At 36.6% G+C, this 16337-nt stretch overlaps 3 protein-coding genes across 3 annotated transcripts in view; all 3 read left to right on the top strand.

Moving 5' to 3' along the window:
• The window catches only part of LOC139949178 (uncharacterized), a 33447-nt gene extending 26836 nt beyond the window's left edge, over positions 1-6611 (top strand). The window contains 7 exon segments of the mRNA XM_071947576.1: positions 232-345; positions 936-1095; positions 1666-1698; positions 2208-2395; positions 2635-2761; positions 5876-6070; positions 6550-6611. Coding sequence (XP_071803677.1) covers positions 232-345; positions 936-1095; positions 1666-1698; positions 2208-2395; positions 2635-2761; positions 5876-6070; positions 6550-6611 — 879 coding nt within the window.
• A 21-nt stretch (positions 6612-6632) lies between these two features.
• LOC139949177 (uncharacterized) lies at positions 6633-11437 on the top strand. The gene is made up of 14 exons (XM_071947575.1): positions 6633-6638; positions 7022-7088; positions 7238-7681; positions 7948-7986; positions 8225-8266; positions 8380-8829; positions 8941-8979; positions 9388-9429; positions 9542-9861; positions 10037-10211; positions 10335-10373; positions 10573-10647; positions 10795-10836; positions 10974-11437. Exons 1-14 carry the CDS (start codon positions 6633-6635, stop codon positions 11435-11437), a joined length of 2244 nt encoding a protein of 747 aa, XP_071803676.1.
• A 293-nt stretch (positions 11438-11730) lies between these two features.
• On the top strand, positions 11731-16290 carry LOC139949176 (uncharacterized). Its single transcript, XM_071947574.1, has 14 exons — positions 11731-11736; positions 11846-11912; positions 12061-12504; positions 12774-12812; positions 13078-13119; positions 13233-13682; positions 13794-13832; positions 14241-14282; positions 14395-14714; positions 14890-15064; positions 15188-15226; positions 15426-15500; positions 15648-15689; positions 15827-16290. The coding sequence occupies exons 1-14, from the start codon at positions 11731-11733 to the stop codon at positions 16288-16290; spliced, it is 2244 nt and encodes a 747-aa protein (XP_071803675.1).
• The last annotated feature ends 47 nt before the right edge of the window (positions 16291-16337 follow it).

Raw genomic sequence — 16337 nt, 5'->3', positions numbered from 1 at the left:
CATCGCCAACAAATAATGTTCCTTGATGGAAATTATTTCTTTGATCCCAGGAAATATTTTTTTTCTTCACAACTCTTTCCATCGTCTTACCCTGAACAACTATTTGTTGTCACTTCTAAGACCTAATAAATACCAGTGTTTTGCAATTGTCAAGATCTAAATTGGTCCAGGATAAATTATAGATAGATCAAACATTTGCTTTTTTAAATTAATTATTTCTCTCTTTTACAGGTCGACACATCATGGAAGGATGATGTGTGTACATCATGTGAATGCAAGTATAAAAACGAATTCATCATGAATTGTGAACACATGCAGTGCGGAAAGGACCTGGAATGCAAAGAAGTAAGTTTCAAGAAAATTCCACAGGAAAACATTACTCTGTGAGCTCAGTGACATAACTGATAATAACATGAAGCATTGATAGAGAACTGTGGAATGTTGTGGCCGAGCGGTTAAGAGCACCAAATCCAAACTTTGGTGTTTCTGATCAGCAGATTGTGGGTTTGAATCCCCAGTTGGGACACTTGTGTCCTTAAGTAAGACGCCTAACCATTGCTTCATCCTTCGGATGGGAAGTAGAGCTGTTGGTCCCTTGTGTTGTGTACCCTGTTGATAGATTTGTGCACTATAAAAGACTTTGATATTATTATTATTAACTTGTATTGCAATATTTTAGGACTTTCAGAATAAAAAAAGTAAAGGAGCAGAAGTTTGAAGCGACTATTAGGCCTACAGTTTATAGGTTCTAACCAACCCCTGGTGATTTGGTAAACCGCTCCAAGTAAGGCTTGACAAAAGTTGACATCTCGGCTTTTTTTCTTTAGAATCCTCTGACTTCTGTCAAAGATTGGAATTTGTTACTTTCTTGTCTCTTCTTCTTTAAAAGTATTCCATTTTTGTAAAACAACTTCTTTCGGTTGCTATTTGTTTAGGGACATGTTTTAGTGAAGGACGATCAAGAATGTTGTTACCACTGTGTACCAGACATTTGTGTAGGAGACTTCAACTGCAACTCAACATTCTGCATCCCAAATAAATGGGTGTGTGACGGAAATATGGACTGTGCAAACGAGTATGATGAAGAAAATTGCCGTAAGTTGTCTTAATTTAAATAAAGAGCATTGCTCATCAAAAGTTTTAAAAGGAAATTACAGAATTGGTACGAGAAAAAATGGTCTAAGATCACTGATTTACATACAACTTACACGGTCTAATGATGATAACAGAAGAACATATTCCTTGAAATACTTCTTCTGTCTGAAATGTCATTTGATGAGAAATAAATAAACTTTTGTCCAGCTTGGAGTTTATCGCTCAGTGAGCGTTTTATTCATTTTTGGGGGGGAATAAATGACATGCAAAATGTGTAATGGATTTTTCACTAATGTCTCGTGACTTGGATGGCCGATCGATCTCAAATTTCTACATTTTCAAAATGTTCCTTTAAATTTGTGTTATGAATTTTTGGTATAAATTTCAAGATACACTGTATGTGAAGAACAAAAATACAAATTGTAAAGGAAGCAAGACTTATGTTTCATATTTGGTGTTTTACTTGTCATAGTGAAGTCCGATATTTATAATAATTTTAACCTGTCTACATATGATTATGTTTCTTTCAGTTGAATGCGTTTTATAAATATTCTCATTTGTTTATTCCAGCCTTGCCTCCCACACTGCCACCACCCTCTCCAGGTAAGTGCTTTATGTGGGTAGGTTTTTCAAACAGTTCATCAGAAATGTTTGTCAATTTTAATTGGTAGTAAATCTCAGTGGAAATTGTAAGAAAAATTAGCAATGAAACAAAACGCATTTAAATTTAAGATTTAAATTTGTTACTTATTTTTAGAGTTCAAGTTGCTAAAAGCTCCTTGCAAGTTTTGCCAAGTAGTATAATTATTGTGTTAGAACTAGAATTTAGTGATCCACACACATGCCTTGAAATTGTGTTGTTTCCCTTCTGCGGTCTGCCATTTTGTAAAGTTTGGTACAATTTGTTAGCTCACGAAGTAAAAACAAAAACCGTGCAACTCCGAGGCATATTTGTAAGGATCCTTATTTTCTATACTTTGAAAACATCTTTCCAACCTTCTTCAATACAATATTTTTTGTAGCAAATGTATTTTATGTCCAATAGTGTATCTAAGGAAATGTGTTGTTTTAAGTATTGTTGGCTAATAACCTCTAATATTTTTGGTCAATAGCGTGTGCCAAAACAGAGGAAAGAGCTCTCTGCAAAGACTGTCGAGAAAGAGTTTGCCACGACATGGAGTGCTTCGAAATGCCACAGGAGTTGTGTTGTGAGTGCAAGCAAGGCACCGTTTACAATGGCACACAATGTGTTCATCCAAAGGCATGCCAGTGTCTGGATGAAAATGGCAACATTCGTTTGGTAAGAAGAAAAAAAAAAAACCAAACACCAAAAATATCAACTTTGTATACTGACACGAATTGTTTGAAAAAAGAGTGAGATAAATGTCATATTAAATTGAATTGCTCAAACTGTTTGAAACCAGATTGCTATAATTGTAGGCTTGTAATCAAACTCAATTTGAAATGAATAATGCTTTGAAACTGACGAGGGTAAATAGATTACTAAACCTGTTACTTTGTTTGATCTGGATTTTGTAGCCATTTGACAAATGGGAAACCGCTGACTGTCAGGAGTGTAAATGTCACTACAACAGAATAACTTGTTATGAAACGGGTCTTTGTCACTCAACGACGCCCTCAACATCTACATTGCCTCCTAGACCCTGTAAGTATAAACATACTTTTTTTCCCATTCCAACAGATAATCGAACAGTGTTTAGGACAGTGGACACTCTTGGTAATTGCTCAAAATAATTATTAGCATAAAACCTTACTTGGTAATGTTTTTCATGGGGAGCTGTGATGTATAAAACATTGCGAGAACGGCTCCCACTGAAGTAATGTTTTCGAGAAAGAAGTAATTTTCCACGAATTTTATTTCAAGACCTCAGATTTAGAATTTGAGATCTCGAAATCAAGCATCTGAAAGCAAAACTTCGTGTGTCAATGGTGTTTTGTTCTTTCATTATTATCTCCCAACTTTGACGACCGATTGAGCTCAAATTTTTACAGGTTTGTTACTTTATGCATATACTGTGATGCACCAAGTGAGAAGACTAGTCTTTGACAATAACCAATAGTGTTCAGTGTCTTTAAGGAGAATTGGAAATGGGAGCATAACCAGAAAAGCCAAAGCTTACATGTATATGGGTGTAAATCTCTGTTGGAAGTCGGAGTGTTGCCACTAAAAATAGCACACAGATACACATCTGATGATCAATCCTGGTTACGTATTTATTTTATTGCTTCTGCTTAAACACTTCTGTTCAGCAGAGTGTGGGTTCGAATCCCGGTCGTGACACTTGTGTCCCTGAGCAAGACACTTAACTTATAATTGCTTCTCTCCACCCAATGGGTACCTGTGAGGGCAGAGATGGTTCTTGTGATTGGTTTAGCCGAGTATTGCATGTAATTGTCGCACAGGTTATACTCCCCAGGGAGTTGAGATGGTTTAAAGACACTGGACACTATTGGTAATTGTCAAAGACCAGTCTACCCACTCGGTGTAACTCAGCATATGCACAAAATAAAAAACCTGTGAAAATTTGAGAGATATGACTGAAATAAAAAACACCCTTGTCACACGAAATTGTGTGCTTTCAGATGCTTGATTTCGAGATGTCAAAATCTAAATCTGAGGTCTCTAAATCAAATTTGTTGAAAATTACTTCTTTCTCGAAAAACTACGTTACTTCAGAGGGAGCCATTTCTCACAATGTTTTATACTATCAACAGCTCCCCATAATTACTCATTACCAAGTAAGTTTTTATGCTAAAAACTATTTTGAGTAATTACCAATAGTGTCCACTGCCTTTAAGGAATGATTTAAGGCCCAGTGACCAGGGGTAATAGTGTCAGAAGCGCTTTGAGAAGTGCTTTATAAAAACTGGTAATTATTATATTTATTATTAAACTACATGTATCACTGCCATCTTGTCGCCAAATATTATGAATTTGTTGTATTTCCTCTGATCTGTCTCATGTCAGAGTAGTTGTCATGTCTAATGTGCGCCTGTCCTTTTGTTTGCATGTCTGTCTGGTTTTTTTGTTTCTATGTCTGTCTGGCTGGTTTTTAGGTGTTCGGCCACCAGCCGAACAACTATTGTTATTGTTCTGTTTTTTTTTGTTTTTTTTTTTTTTTTTTTCTGCGTGTTCTTCTCCTCGAACGTTCTCGCGCGATTTTCGCAAAAACTAAAGCTTGTATGAACCTGAAACTTACCATATATATTGATCTTAATGAGTAGACGAAACAGCAACATTTTTGGAATGATGACGTCATTGATGACGTCATTACGTTCAAAAAAACGCTGAAAATTGGAGAATTCATATCTTGAGAACTACAAATGCCACACACAAGATATTTGGTGCATATAAAAGGTCTTGTAATTAGCTACAAAAGTCGTGCACAACGTGACCTCATGTGACTTTTACTTCCGGTTGAAACCGGAAGTTCAAAATTTCAAAAGTTCATATCTCAAGAACTATATATCATGTTTGCAAAATTTGAATATCAGTTTGAAGATCAGTTATCCTGCTCAAACTTTTGCACAAACATAATGCCAGTTGAATTTTGCCTTCTGGTCGTAAAAGCGCGCGTTTGTGTTGACCTCCATTCATTACGCGTAGAAACCAGATAGTATCGCCATTCATGTATGTGAATGCTACTATTGTATTGTGGGTGTGTGGGTGTGTGTGCGTGTAGTTCATGTAGGCCTACATTGTATCCATGCTCTACGACAAAACAGCACTGCGTGGCTGTGGGCATTACGGGTTGTGTATACACATGCACACTCCGTTGAAGGCGCGCGTAATTCAAATTCCACTACGCTGGGATTCGCCTCATCTTTCTTCGTGCGATTTTGAACAAAATGTTAAACTACTATGAACTTGAAACTTATCATAAACATGAACCTTCATGAGTAGATGAACCCGCAACTTTTTTGGAATGATGACGTCATTGATGACGTCATTACGTTAAATAAACGGTAAATAATTGAAAAATTCATATCTTGAGAACCACAAACGCTACGTACAAGATTCTTTCACTACATGAAACCTCTTGTAATGTTCTACAAATGTTGTACACAACGTGACCTCATTTGACCATTCACCCGAACACCCTGAGTTTGTACACAAACTCTCAATTTCTAGTTTTTTACAAGCTTCTGCTTATCAAAACGACCCCAAACTTTATTTACATGTATTACAATTATGTTTACTGTAACTTAATTAATATTTTTTGCTTTACACTGTACATTTGTAGTACATGTAATTTTCGATATTTTTGATGGAAGTATGGAAATGAACGTGTATTTGAATTGAACTGAATTAAATGTGTGTTTAAAGACAGTGGACACTATTGGTAATTGTCACAGACTAGTCTTCACAGTTGGTATATCTCAACATAATGCATAAAATAACAAACCTGTGAAAATTTGAGCTCGATCGGTCATCGAAGTTGCGAGATATTAATGAAAGAAAAAAGCACCCTTGTCACACCACGGTCACACGAAGTTGTGCGCTTTCAGATGCTTGACTTTGAGACCTCAAGTTCTAAATCTGAGGTCTCGAAATCAAATTCATGGAAAATTACTTCTTTCTCGAAAACTATGGCACTTCAGAGGGAGCCGTTTCTCACAATGTTTTCTACCATCAACCTCTCCCCATTACTCATTACCAAGTAAGGTTTTATGATAATAATTATTTTGAGTAATTACCAATAGTGTCCACTGCCTTTGAATTGAATGACTAAAACTATGATTGTTATTTTGTTTACAGATTATTGCACTGAAACATGCACATGCAACCTTGACTGTGAGGGTGACTTTATTGACGAAAAGTGCCTATTCGCTGTTCCCCAGGAGTGTAATGACACATGTTTATGCCTACCACCAATGAAAAAAGATGATGTAATTGGTAGATCATGCATTTACCAGCCATCCCAAGAGGAATGCATCAAGGCAACTACAGATGGTAAGCATAACAAATAGGTGCAAGCTTTCAACCTTTGTTGCAAAATACTTTGAAGACACTAGACATCTTTGGTAAATGTCAAAGACCAGTCTTCTCACTTGCTGTATCTCAATAAATGCACAAAATAATAAACCTGTGAAAATTTGAACTCAATTGGTCTTCGAAGGTGCGAGATAATAATGGAAAAAAAAACCTTGTCACACAAAGTTGTGTGCTTTCAGATGCTTGATATCGGGACCTCAAAATCATATTCTGAGGTCTCGTGAAATAAAATTTAAATAATTTAATGGAAAAATACTTTCTCAAAAACTATGTTACTTCAGATGGAGCTGTTTCTCACAATGTTTAATTCTATCAACAGCTCGCCATTTCTCGTTACAAAGTAAGTTTTTATTTTGAGCAATTACCAATAGTGTCCAGTGCCTTTAACACACAACAATAAGAATGACTGACGATGATTTTTCTGTCATCCTAAACAGAAATACCCACTACTACACCAGTTGTCACAACGACTAAAGGTAAACCCTTTAATTATTGCTGAATATCTCAATATTTGTATTGCATGAATGTAAAAAATAAAAAATACAACAACAACATCATCACCAACAGCAACAACACTTATTTATGCATTTATTCTCCACTTCCAAACAGATAACAGCAAAAGCTTTTCTGTCCATCTTTGTAAACCCTTTAATTATTGCTGAATATCTCAATATTTGTATTGCATGAATGTAAAAAATAAAAAATACAACAACAACACTTATGCAATTATTCTCCACTTCCAAACAGATAACAGCAAAAGCTTTTCTGTCCATCTTTGTGAAAAAAAAACTATTATGCAATTGAGGGGAATGAAACTCATACTCACAAATTTAAAGAACACTCGCACAATAAAAACAAAATATGCAGCCAGCATTTAGTACCAATATACAACTAAACTATTGATATAAGAATCCATGTTTAATTTGTTTTGCAGTTGTTACTACTACGACCCAAACGTCAACCTCTACTACAGCAGGTAAATACTACAAATCAATTATGAATTCTCAGCTAAAGGTTTATTTCTTTTGTTGTCGATTCCGATCTTTTTTTTACTTATTCGCACCGCTGCTTTTGTTTCAATTTATAACTATCTTTTCAACATTATGTTTAATGTGATTTGTTCAGGAGAATGTATGGAACCATTAAATGGCCTGCTAGATCTAGAAGAAAGACGTTTTATATCACCACAGCAAAATCAATCAACCGGTATTAATGCTGACAATCCCTGGATATTCGAACTACTGCCATATGTTGATGCAGAGAACAAACCTACGGTGACTGTTGAGTTCAAGTCCAAGGTGGAAGTGCACGGATTTAAGCTGCAAGGAAGTGGTGATGTTGTCAAGGAATTGCAATTTGTTGTGTCGGCTAAGTACGAAGTTGATGGACTGTTTGTAGAGCTGGAAGATGAAAAACTAATTGCAGATCTGACAAACCAGAGAGTCGAAACCGTCGCACTACCTTCTCCTTTATCTGGTTTGCTGGCTCTTAGCTTGCAACTTGAGTCTGTAGATCAAGAAGATGCCGGATTTGGTAGTTTGCGCTTTGATGTTCTTGGCTGCGAAGAGGGTGAGCCAATTCAATTCAATCTCATTTTTATCTATCATCTTAAAATAAGAAGTAAATGTAGTGTTTTCCTAGTGTGCTTCAAACATTCAAATTCAATACTATAAAAAAATAAACAATTTAAAAGTGAATTAAAAAAAATATGTATACATATATTAGAAATATATTTTCCTTGTCGCTTTTCGAAAATATGTACACACAATAAATTACATTGACAACACTATAAATTGTTTTTTTATTAATGGTGAATTCTTCTTGATTATAAACAGAAATCTCCACTACTACACCGGTTGTCACAACTACTAAAGGTACACTAAATAAAATGCATGTGGTGTCTATCTTTTTGTTTTAATAAATTTACTTGAGTATGAACTCTGACATTTATCTTTGTGTTTAATGTTCTTTGCATGAGCAACTCCCTCTTCAAAATCAGTGACAGGATGACATGTGAACTCTCATCTTCAAAAGCAAAAGAAAATATAAGCAGATTGCAAAAAATTATCTTTTTGCACAACTTGATATCAATCTATATTTTGTTATTTGCAGTGGTAACAACTACAACCCAAACATCAACCTCGACTACTGCAGGTAATGGCCGAATTCTCTTTCACATTTGTTATCATTGTCACAATCATTAGGATGTAATGATTATATTGCTGATCATCTTTTTAAAAAAAACCTTTGACGTTATCAAATTACAGGTTACTGCATGGATCCCTTGAGTGAGCTGGATAATCTTGAACAGCGTTCATTCGCACCACAGCAAACACTAGCAAATCAATCAACACTTATCAACTCTGAAAATCCGTGGACCTTCCAGTTGTCGTCAGATGCTGGTGAGGAATATGACAATCCATGGGTGATTGTTCAGTACCAATCTAAAGTTGAAGTGCGTGGTTTTAAACTACAAGGGAATGGTGAGGATGTCATTACCCTGGAATTCATTCTCTCAGCCAAATCTGAAGATAATGGACAGTTTGTTGATGTGCTGGAAGGTGAGAAACTCGGAGCAACATTGTACCAAGACAACTTAAAGTCCATCACTCTTGACTCTCCCTTGCCTGGAGTAGTTGGAGTTAAACTACAAGTTATCAAAAAGGAGAATGGCGGAACTGGTAGTTTGCGAATTGAGGTCCTCGGCTGTGAGAAGGGTGAGTGAAAGTTACATCCATTACTGCCAAATGCAAAAACTATTACAAGAGTCTTCTTTTTTTTTAAAGAAAAATTAATAATGACTTTTTTTAATTTTTTATTCCAAACAGAGATTTCATCTACTACTCCAGTGACCACAACGACTAAAGGTAAAGCAAAATATGCTGGCTAGGGCAAGGAAATCTTAGTCAAGGTTTTTCTCCTTATTGCAACGTACCTGTCAGTTTACTACGGTAGTTAATCACTTTTTGTCCATCGCTCGCCCAAATTGTCTTTTAGTTTTATTGATTATGTTGTTCTCTAAATACAACACTAGTCTGGAAATGAAATCTGCATCAATATCTTGATTTAAATTGAGATAAGATGTTTTCATTTACTGTTGACTCTCCCATGAGTTCTGAAAGCCTTGCGCTCGCTCGCTGTCTCTACGAGTTACATGTTCTCTGTCATTTGCAGTTGATATACACTATCCAGCGTGCGTGGCAAAATTGTTTCTCATTATCTTTTGCAATTCAGTTGGTTATAACAGAAACTTTTATTGTTTATTACAATTGCAGTTGTAACCACCACAACTCAGTCTTCAACTTCTACAACTGCAGGTGTGTACTTTATTTCATTTTTTTCGTCAAGGTTTCAAAAAATTACTGGCTGAACCTTTCATTCTCGAAGAATTATTTTGAAATTAATCTTCTGGTTGCGGTTTCGTAATAGGTTACTGTATGGAGCAGCTTGACGGAACGCAGGGACTGGAAGCCAAGCGATCAGTACAACCGGCTATTGCCAACGATCAGTCAACTAGTGTCAACGCACAGCAACCTTGGACGTTCTCCCTTGATAACCAGCCATCTTTGAAAGATCGAGAAACTGTCAAAAACCCCAGTGTAACCATAGATTTCAAGACAGAAGTCACAGTTACTGGAGTAAGGCTTCAGGGCAGTACAAACAACGACAACATTGAATTCATCTTGTTAACTAAACGCAGACTGGGTGAAACGTTTGTTATAGTACAGGGAGCCTCTGGTAAAGCATTGGTGAGTGAAGCTTTTCTCAGCATAGACTCTCCCTATTCAAATTAACCTACCCACAATAAGTACACATTCAATTGACAGTATTAACAAATTATTGCCATATGTCAAAGTTGAGCGGCACTCAAATGATCAGGTATGAATGGCCATTCTATACTCATTCTTGTTATTGGTGTTGCAGGTGCAGAATATGAGGCTGAATGAGCAAGCTTCAGATGTAACATTGATAAAGCCGCTGAAAGGGTTAATAGGATTGCGCTTAGAAGTAGTTTCCCTCTCTCGAATGGATGAAAGTCAATCCACTGACAGCAAACTTCAGTTCAGTTTACGTGCTGCTATCCTTGGTTGTGAAGAAGGTACGTAACATTCAGTGAGAGTGTGAGAAACTTGGATATGAGGAGTTCCAGTGTGAGAGTATAGGTCAAAGAGGAGATTCGTTTAAATAAATGGTCTTTATCTTTCTCATTTCTTAAAAACAGAACTGTCAACTACTACTCTTGCGACAACGACAACAGAAGGTAAATCAATCATTAAACAACTTAATGCTGTCTGACTGAAATTATTTTATTTCATCAACTTGAAAATATTGTCACCTATCTATTATCAGAGCAAAAACACTTCCAGGAGTTTTTGTTCTAAGGGTTCAATAACAAGTGATGGCAAAACCAATGAAGTGCAATTTCTTCAACTTTCTTGTTTTTTGTTTTTGGTTTGCAGCGCCACTTGTTTCAGGCTTCAATCCTGTCATCACAACAACTCGACTATCAAGTAGACCGACAACACCCACAACCGGTAAAATCAAATTAAGAGTAAAAATTGTATACAAGACTAATAGAAACTTATCTGTTTGCCGTAAGCCTATATGGCATGTGCTTTGATCATATCTGTTCATGTTGCTTTGAAGTTGATTTCAAACATTGTACTTTGATTTTTCCCCAGTGGTTACTACTACAACTGAAATGCCAACCTCCACCACAGCAGGTAATGTCCGTTGTTATCATGAATTTTCTTCTGCATGTGTACTGCAGATATAAATTGTATCCTTGCTTTTTATCAAGCGCTGCGGGTTCGGACTTGTAATTTAAAATGATTTTATTTTACATATAAACCCACTCCAGGTTACTGTATGGAACCCATGAGTGGCGAGCAAGATCTTGAAGCGGAGCGTTCATTCACACCGCAGCAGATTTCAAATCAATCAACTAATATCAACGCTGAATATCCGTGGACCTTTGAGCTGTCAGCAGTTACCACCCCTCAGTTGACTGTTTATTTCACTTCTAAAGTTGAAGTGCGCGGATTTAAGCTACAAGGCAGTGGTGAGCTAGTCAAGGAATTGAAATTCATCGTCCTGGCCAAATTTGAAGATAATGGAGACTTTGTTGAGGTGCCACAAGATCAGAAAATCACAGCAACCTTGTCCGGAGATGGACTAGAGTCCGTCAATCTGGACACTCCATTAGAACGAGTAGTTGCAGTTCGATTACAAGTTCAATCAATTGATGACTTAAAAGCTGGAAAAGGCAGTTTGCGACTCGATGTGCTAGGATGCAAAGAAGGTAGGTCGAAATCCTTAGTGTAATTCCTAAACTTGTATATTGTAAGTTTAGATTAACTGATGATTGTGATTGACGATGATTTTTCTGTCATCCTAAACAGAAATACCCACTACTACACCGGTTGTCACAACGACTAAAGGTATTAACCCTTTAATTATTGCTGAATATCTCAATATTTGTATTGCATGAATGTAAAAAATAAAAAATACAACAACAACATCATCACCAACAGCAACAACACTTATGCATTTATTCTCCACTTCCAAACAGATAACAGCAAAAGCTTTTCTGTCCATCTTTGTGAAAAAAACCTATTATGCAAGTGAGGGGAATGAAACTCATACTCACAAATTTAAAGAATACTCACACAATAAAAACAAAATATGCAGCCAGCATTTAGTACCAATATACAACTAAACTATTGATATAAGAATCCATGTTTAATTTGTTTTGCAGTTATTACTACTACGACCCAAACGTCAACCTCTACTACAGCAGGTAAATACTACAAATCATCTATGAATTCTCAGCTAAAGGTTTATTTCTTTTGTTGTCGATTCCGATCTTTTTTTACTTATTCGCACCGCTGCTTTTGTTTCAATTTATAACTATCTTTTCAACATTATGTTTAATGTGATTTGTTCAGGAGAATGTATGGAACCATTAAATGGCCTGCTGGATCTAGAAGAAAGACGTTTTATATCACCACAGCAAAATCAATCAACCGGTATTAATGCTGACAATCCCTGGATATTCGAACTACTGCCATATGTTGATGCAGAGAACAAACCTACGGTGACTGTTGAGTTCAAGTCCAAGGTGGAAGTGCACGGATTTAAGCTGCAAGGAAGTGGTGATGTTGTCAAGGAATTGCAATTTGTTGTGTCGGCTAAGTACGAAGTTGATGGACTGTTTGTAGAGCTGGAAGATGAAAAACTAATTGCAGATCTGACAAACCAGAGAGTCGAAACCGTCGCACTACCTTCTCCTTTATCTGGTTTGCTGGCTCTTAGCTTGCAACTTGAGTCTGTAGATCAAGAAGATGCCGGATTTGGTAGTTTGCGCTTTGATGTTCTTGGCTGCGAAGAGGGTGAGCCAATTCAATTCAATCTCATTTTTATCTATTTCATCAAAAAAATAAGAAGTAAATGTAGTGTTTTCCTAGTGTGCTTCAAACATTCAAATTCAATACTATTAAAAAATAAACAATTTAAAAGTGAATTAAAAAAAATATGTATACATATATTAGACATATATTTTCCTTGTCGCTTTTCGAAAATATGTACACACAATAAATTACATTGACAACACTATAAATTGTTTTTTTATTAATGGTGAATTCTTCTTGATTATAAACAGAAATCTCCACTACTACACCGGTTGTCACAACTACTAAAGGTACACTAAATATCATTGTCTTCCAACCCCTGCCATATAAAATGCATGTGGTGTTTATCTTTTTGTTTTAATAAATTTACTTGAGTATGAACTCTGACACTTATCTTTGTGTTTAATGTTCTTTGCATGAGCAATTCCCTCTTTAAAATCAGTGACAGGATGACATGTGAACTCTCATCTTCAAAAGCAAAAGAAAATATAAGCAAATTGCAAAAAATTATCTTTTTGCACAACTTGATATCAATCTATATTTTGTTATTTGCAGTGGTAACAACTACAACCCAAACATCAACCTCGACTACTGCAGGTAATGGCCGAATTCTCTTTCACATTTGTTATCATTGTCACAATCATTAGGATGTAATGATTATATTGCTGATCATCTTTTTAAAAAAAACCTTTGACGTTATCAAATTACAGGTTACTGCATGGATCCCTTGAGTGAGCTGGATAATCTTGAACAGCGTTCATTCGCACCACAGCAAACACTAGCAAATCAATCAACACTTATCAACTCTGAAAATCCGTGGACCTTCCAGTTGTCGTCAGATGCTGGTGAGGAATATGACAATCCATGGGTGATTGTTCAGTACCAATCTAAAGTTGAAGTGCGTGGTTTTAAACTACAAGGGAATGGTGAGGATGTCATTACCCTGGAATTCATTCTCTCAGCCAAATCTGAAGATAATGGACAGTTTGTTGATGTGCTGGAAGGTGAGAAACTCGGAGCAACATTGTACCAAGACAACTTAAAGTCCATCACTCTTGACTCTCCCTTGCCTGGAGTAGTTGCAGTTAAACTACAAGTTATCAAAAAGGAGAATGGCGGAACTGGTAGTTTGCGAATTGAGGTCCTCGGCTGCGAGAAGGGTGAGTGAAAGTTACATCCATTACTGCCAAATGCAAAAACTATTACAAGAGTCTTCTTTTTTTTTAAAGAAAAATTAATAATGACTTTTTTTAATTTTTTATTCCAAACAGAGATTTCATCTACTACTCCAGTGACCACAATGACTAAAGGTAAAGCAAAATATGCTGGCTAGGGCAAGGAAATCTTAGTCAAGGTTTTTCTCCTTATTGCAACGTACCTGTCAGTTTACTACGGTAGTTAATCACTTTTTGTCCATCGCTCGCCCAAATTGTCTTTTAGTTTTATTGATTATGTTGTTCTCTAAATACAACACTAGTCTGGAAATGAAATCTGCATCAATGTCTTGATTTAAATTGAGATAAGATGTTTTCATTTACTGTTGACTCTCCCATGAGTTCTGAAAGCCTTGCGCTCGCTCGCTGTCTCTACGAGTTACATGTTCTCTGTCATTTGCAGTTGATATACACTATCCAGCGTGCGTGGCAAAATTGTTTCTCATTATCTTTTGCAATTCAGTTGGTTATAACAGAAACTTTTATTGTTTATTACAATTGCAGTTGTAACCACCACAACTCAGTCTCCAACTTCTACAACTGCAGGTGTGTACTTTATTTCATTTTTTTCGTCAAGGTTTCAAAAAATTACTGGCTGAACCTTTCATTCTCGAAGAATTATTTTGAAATTAATCTTCTGGTTGCGGTTTCGTAATAGGTTACTGTATGGAGCAGCTTGACGGAACGCAGGGACTGGAAGCCAAGCGATCAGTACAACCGGCTATTGCCAACGATCAGTCAACTAGTGTCAACGCACAGCAACCTTGGACGTTCTCCCTTGATAACCAGCCATCTTTGAAAGATCGAGAAACTGTCAAAAACCCCAGTGTAACCGTAGATTTCAAGACAGAAGTCACAGTTACTGGAGTAAGGCTTCAGGGCAGTACAAACAACGACAACATTGAATTCATCTTGTTAGCTAAACGCAGACTGGGTGAAACGTTTGTTATAGTACAGGGAGCCTCTGGTAAAGCATTGGTGAGTGAAGCTTTTCTCAGCATAGACTCTCCCTATTCAAATTAACCTACCCACAATAAGTACACATTCAATTGACAGTATTAACAAATTATTGCCATATGTCAAAGTTGAGCGGCACTCAAATGATCAGGTATGAATGGCCATTCTATACTCATTCTTGTTATTGGTGTTGCAGGTGCAGAATATGAGGCTGAATGAGCAAGCTTCAGATGTAACATTGATAAAGCCGCTGAAAGGGTTAATAGGATTGCGCTTAGAAGTAGTTTCCCTCTCTCGAATGGATGAAAGTCAATCCACTGACAGCAAACTTCAGTTCAGTTTACGTGCTGCTATCCTTGGTTGTGAAGAAGGTACGTAACATTCAGTGAGAGTGTGAGAAACTTGGATATGAGGAGTTCCAGTGTGAGAGTATAGGTCAAAGAGGAGATTCGTTTAAATAAATGGTCTTTATCTTTCTCATTTTTTAAAAACAGAACTGTCAACTACTACTCTTGCGACAACGACAACAGAAGGTAAATCAATCATTAAACAACTTAATGCTGTCTGACTGAAATTATTTTATTTCATCAACTTGAAAATATTGTCACCTATCTATTATCAGAGCAAAAACACTTCCAGGAGTTTTTGTTCTAAGGGTTCAATAACAAGTGATGGCAAAACCAATGAAGTGCAATTTCTTCAACTTTCTTGTTTTTTGTTTTTGGTTTGCAGCGCCACTTGTTTCAGGCTTCAATCCTGTCATCACAACAACTCGACTATCAAGTAGACCGACAACACCCACAACCGGTAAAATCAAATTAAGAGTAAAAATTGTATACAAGACTAATAGAAACTTATCTGTTTGCCGTAAGCCTATATGGCATGTGCTTTGATCATATCTGTTCATGTTGCTTTGAAGTTGATTTCAAACATTGTACTTTGATTTTTCCCCAGTGGTTACTACTACAACTGAAATGCCAACCTCCACCACAGCAGGTAATGTCCGTTGTTATCATGAATTTTCTTCTGCATGTGTACTGCAGATATAAATTGTATCCTTGCTTTTTATCAAGCGCTGCGGGTTCGGACTTGTAATTTAAAATGATTTTATTTTACATATAAACCCACTCCAGGTTACTGTATGGAACCCATGAGTGGCGAGCAAGATCTTGAAGCGGAGCGTTCATTCACACCGCAGCAGATTTCAAATCAATCAACTAATATCAACGCTGAATATCCGTGGACCTTTGAGCTGTCAGCAGTTACCACCCCTCAGTTGACTGTTTATTTCACTTCTAAAGTTGAAGTGCGCGGATTTAAGCTACAAGGCAGTGGTGAGCTAGTCAAGGAATTGAAATTCATCGTCCTGGCCAAATTTGAAGATAATGGAGACTTTGTTGAGGTGCCACAAGATCAGAAAATCACAGCAACCTTGTCCGGAGATGGACTAGAGTCCGTCAATCTGGACACTCCATTAGAACGAGTAGTTGCAGTTCGATTACAAGTTCAATCAATTGATGACTTAAAAGCTGGAAAAGGCAGTTTGCGACTCGATGTGCTAGGATGCAAAGAAGGTAGGTCGAAATCCTTAGTGTAATTCCTAAACTTGTATATTGTAAGTTTAGATTAACTGATGATTGTGAT

The sequence above is a fragment of the Asterias amurensis genome, chromosome 16 (assembly GCF_032118995.1).
Source record: "Asterias amurensis chromosome 16, ASM3211899v1".
NCBI classification, from domain to species: domain Eukaryota; kingdom Metazoa; phylum Echinodermata; class Asteroidea; order Forcipulatida; family Asteriidae; genus Asterias; species Asterias amurensis.
Note: the sequence above shows the minus strand (reverse complement) of the source record. Positions and strands in the feature narration are given on the sequence as shown.

Bases quoted from the DNA above. Each gene is read 5' to 3' on its own strand.
- LOC139949177 (XM_071947575.1), top strand. The intron at 9,862-10,036 runs GTGAGTGAAGCT...TTGGTGTTGCAG, and splicing joins GAGCCTCTGGTAAAGCATTG to GTGCAGAATATGAGGCTGAA. The intron at 10,212-10,334 runs GTACGTAACATT...TCTTAAAAACAG, and splicing joins TATCCTTGGTTGTGAAGAAG to AACTGTCAACTACTACTCTT.
- LOC139949176 (XM_071947574.1), top strand. The intron at 13,833-14,240 runs GTAAAGCAAAAT...TTACAATTGCAG, and splicing joins AGTGACCACAATGACTAAAG to TTGTAACCACCACAACTCAG. The intron at 14,715-14,889 runs GTGAGTGAAGCT...TTGGTGTTGCAG, and splicing joins GAGCCTCTGGTAAAGCATTG to GTGCAGAATATGAGGCTGAA.